This window comes from Myotis davidii, unplaced genomic scaffold, assembly GCF_000327345.1.
Source record: "Myotis davidii unplaced genomic scaffold, ASM32734v1 scaffold1569, whole genome shotgun sequence".
Taxonomy (NCBI): Eukaryota; Metazoa; Chordata; class Mammalia; order Chiroptera; family Vespertilionidae; genus Myotis; species Myotis davidii.
The window spans coordinates 203,328-205,930 of record NW_006299704.1 but is presented as its reverse complement, the minus strand read 5'-3'; the positions used below and the strand labels follow the sequence as shown (position 1 = coordinate 205,930).

General features: G+C 39.9%; 1 protein-coding gene across 2 annotated transcripts in view; it reads right to left on the bottom strand.

Annotated features, from left to right (window-relative positions):
- CNOT11 (CCR4-NOT transcription complex subunit 11) overlaps positions 1–2,393 on the bottom strand; it is a 15,132-nt gene extending 12,739 nt beyond the window's left edge. Inside the window, exon 1 of one of the 2 annotated variants that reach the window (XM_015571565.1) lies at positions 2,086–2,393. In XM_015571565.1, the coding sequence (XP_015427051.1) occupies positions 2,086–2,200 (115 nt within the window). In that variant the 5' untranslated portion in view covers positions 2,201–2,393. The remainder of the gene's footprint in view (positions 1–2,085) is intronic. The other variant, XM_006775418.2, reaches the window with a different exon arrangement.
- Between the last annotated feature and the right edge of the window lie 210 nt (positions 2,394–2,603).

Genomic DNA, 2,603 nt, shown 5'->3' with positions numbered 1-2,603 from the left:
AAAAAAAGCTTGGCTGGTGTGGCTCAGTGAGCTTCGGCCTATGAACCAGGAGGTCACAGTTCGATTTCCCATCAGGAAACATGCACAGGTTGTGGGTTCAATCTCCAGTGTGAGGCATGCAGGAGGCAGCTGATCAATGATTCTCCTTCATCACTGATGTTTCTATCTCTCTCTCCCTCTCCCTTCCTCTCTGAAATCAATAAAAATATTTTTTTTAATTCTTAAATTTCAAAATATATATTTTAAAAAGTTGAGATGATAAATGCTGGCAAGGACATAGAGAAAAGGGAACCTTCGTGTACTGTTAGAAGAAATGTAAGTTGGTGCAGCTACTATAGAAAACAGTATGGAGGTTCCTCAAAAATTAAAAATAGAGCAACCATATGATCCAGCAATTCCATTTCTGGTTGGATTCACACACACACATCTCACTCACTCACTCACACCTTTGGTCCATGGATCCCACTGAGAGATCGGAATCTCAGGCCTCTGCAAAGATGATCTGTGTCACTAGTACCAGATAAGATAGGTGGACTTGGCTTTTTCTTCCCCCACTTGGGAAATGAATGGCTTGTGACATCTTAAACTTGGGTAGGGGACCGCAGCAGCAGGCTTGGCCAGCCACTCGGCCAAGCTTCTCAGTCCTACTCTAGTCATATATTCCTTTCTGAGCTTGACATACTTTAAAACTTCTCACAGGCTGACTCGTCATCATAAGTTGAGGGATCAGATTTGATTCTCACATTACTGAATACAAAGCTAGCATCCTCAAGCTATGTATTACTTCTGAAGGTGAGGTCCTTGAAATTGTCTACCATCTCTGTACCCCATTTTCATACTATCTTTGGTTTTGGAAATAATCATTTTATTTCTGTTAATAGATTGTATCTGGCACTAGAGAATAAGAAGCACTTCTGTGTACCTTCAATCTGAAAAGTCTTGAAACGATTTTTCTGGATTTCAAAAAATAACCATTATTATACTGCTAATACCCAGCAGTTAAAAAAGGAGGTCAGAATGCTGCAAGGAAAACGCAGTTTGCGGAAAGATGTCACCTTATATAAGCAGCCAAATGTCACAGGTGCATTAGTCTACGACTGGGGCCCTGTCAGAATCAATACTGTGGCTCATTTAATCACAAGGCCAAGGGTCCACCAATCTGGCTACATATCAGCTTCCCTAGCGAATCACCCTCAAGCATAAGACCCGAGCATCTGTGTTTTTGCTTAGAGCAAGCAAGCAGGTGCCTCTCCTTCACTCCTTCTACCCAGTTCAAGAAGGTACCCTATTTTCTATCACATCACACTTCTGTTTCAACAGTGCCCATGCATTTGCTTATATGTGTAGCACAGAAGTTGCCCAAACAATCTTGAAACAGAAGAACAAAATGGAGGTCTCGCACTTCCTATTCTCAAAACTCGTTATAGAGCCACTATTCTCAGAAGGGTGGCCCCGGAGTAAACAGACACAGAAGCCATGATACAGAACAGAAGTGCCAGGAATAAATCCTCCCATATACGGCCAAACCATTTTCAACAATGGTGCCCAGAGAACACTGCTTCGGCTACTCAGCATCCCTTGAGATTCCATATGAATTTTATGATGAGTTTTTCTATTTTTGCAAAACATACCTTTTATAGGAATTGCATTGAATGTGTGATCTCACTTTGAGCAAAACTGGCATGAGGAACATTATTTTATGTTTTTAACAAACAATTTTATTCAGTGTTCTTCTTAAATTGAAAAAGCAATCCATTCAAGTGAAAACTCAAAATGAACCTAGATTATGAAGGTTTTTCCTATTCTTGTCTCTTGAATTCCCCTCCAATCCATGTATCCTACACTCCAGCTGCACAAAATCTCTCAGCTTCTGATTCCAGATTTCAAGACATCCAATAGTCCAAGTTCCTTTCCCTCCCCACCACCGCCTCCCATCAGTACCCAGCAAAAGTACCGGAACTATGTTTTTCAAGGAAAATACTAATCTTTTAGCACAGCCACAGACCTGCATGTTAAGTGGAGTAACTTAAGAAAAAACTCCTAATATAATACACAAAAATGCCCAAATCACCCATCCCTCCTTACCAGCCAAGGCTAGCTGAAGCCCGCTAATGTCCACAGACTGGCCCATGTTCCCAACATCCATCAGTGCGATCTGCCGGGGTGTCTTTTTGAAGAGTTCCCTTGGGGGTGCCAGCATTAGCTGGGAAAGAAAAAACTTTTCTGGCGGAGTTATAGGAGGTAAAAATCCTGTAAATAAAGATGTATAACAATTTCTCCAGTGATTATTTTAAAAAATTAACATGAATCTGGTAAAATTAGCATCTGCTACTTGCCATCTCAACTTATTTTAAAAGACAAAATTATTTTAAGTTTCAGTTACTCAAATATATACATTTATGAAAAATGTAATTAAATGTCATTTGAAATGCTATGATTTGTGGCAATATCAATGAAAGTTAAGATTTCTGTAATTAAGAATTTTGTTTTTAACATGCCTCAATTCCTGCAAAGGCTAAAGCTTACGTACCGCAAGCGAAAACAAATGTAAAAATGCAACATTCAGCAATGCTTTTCCTCTGCTACCAGCCACTGTGCGGTTA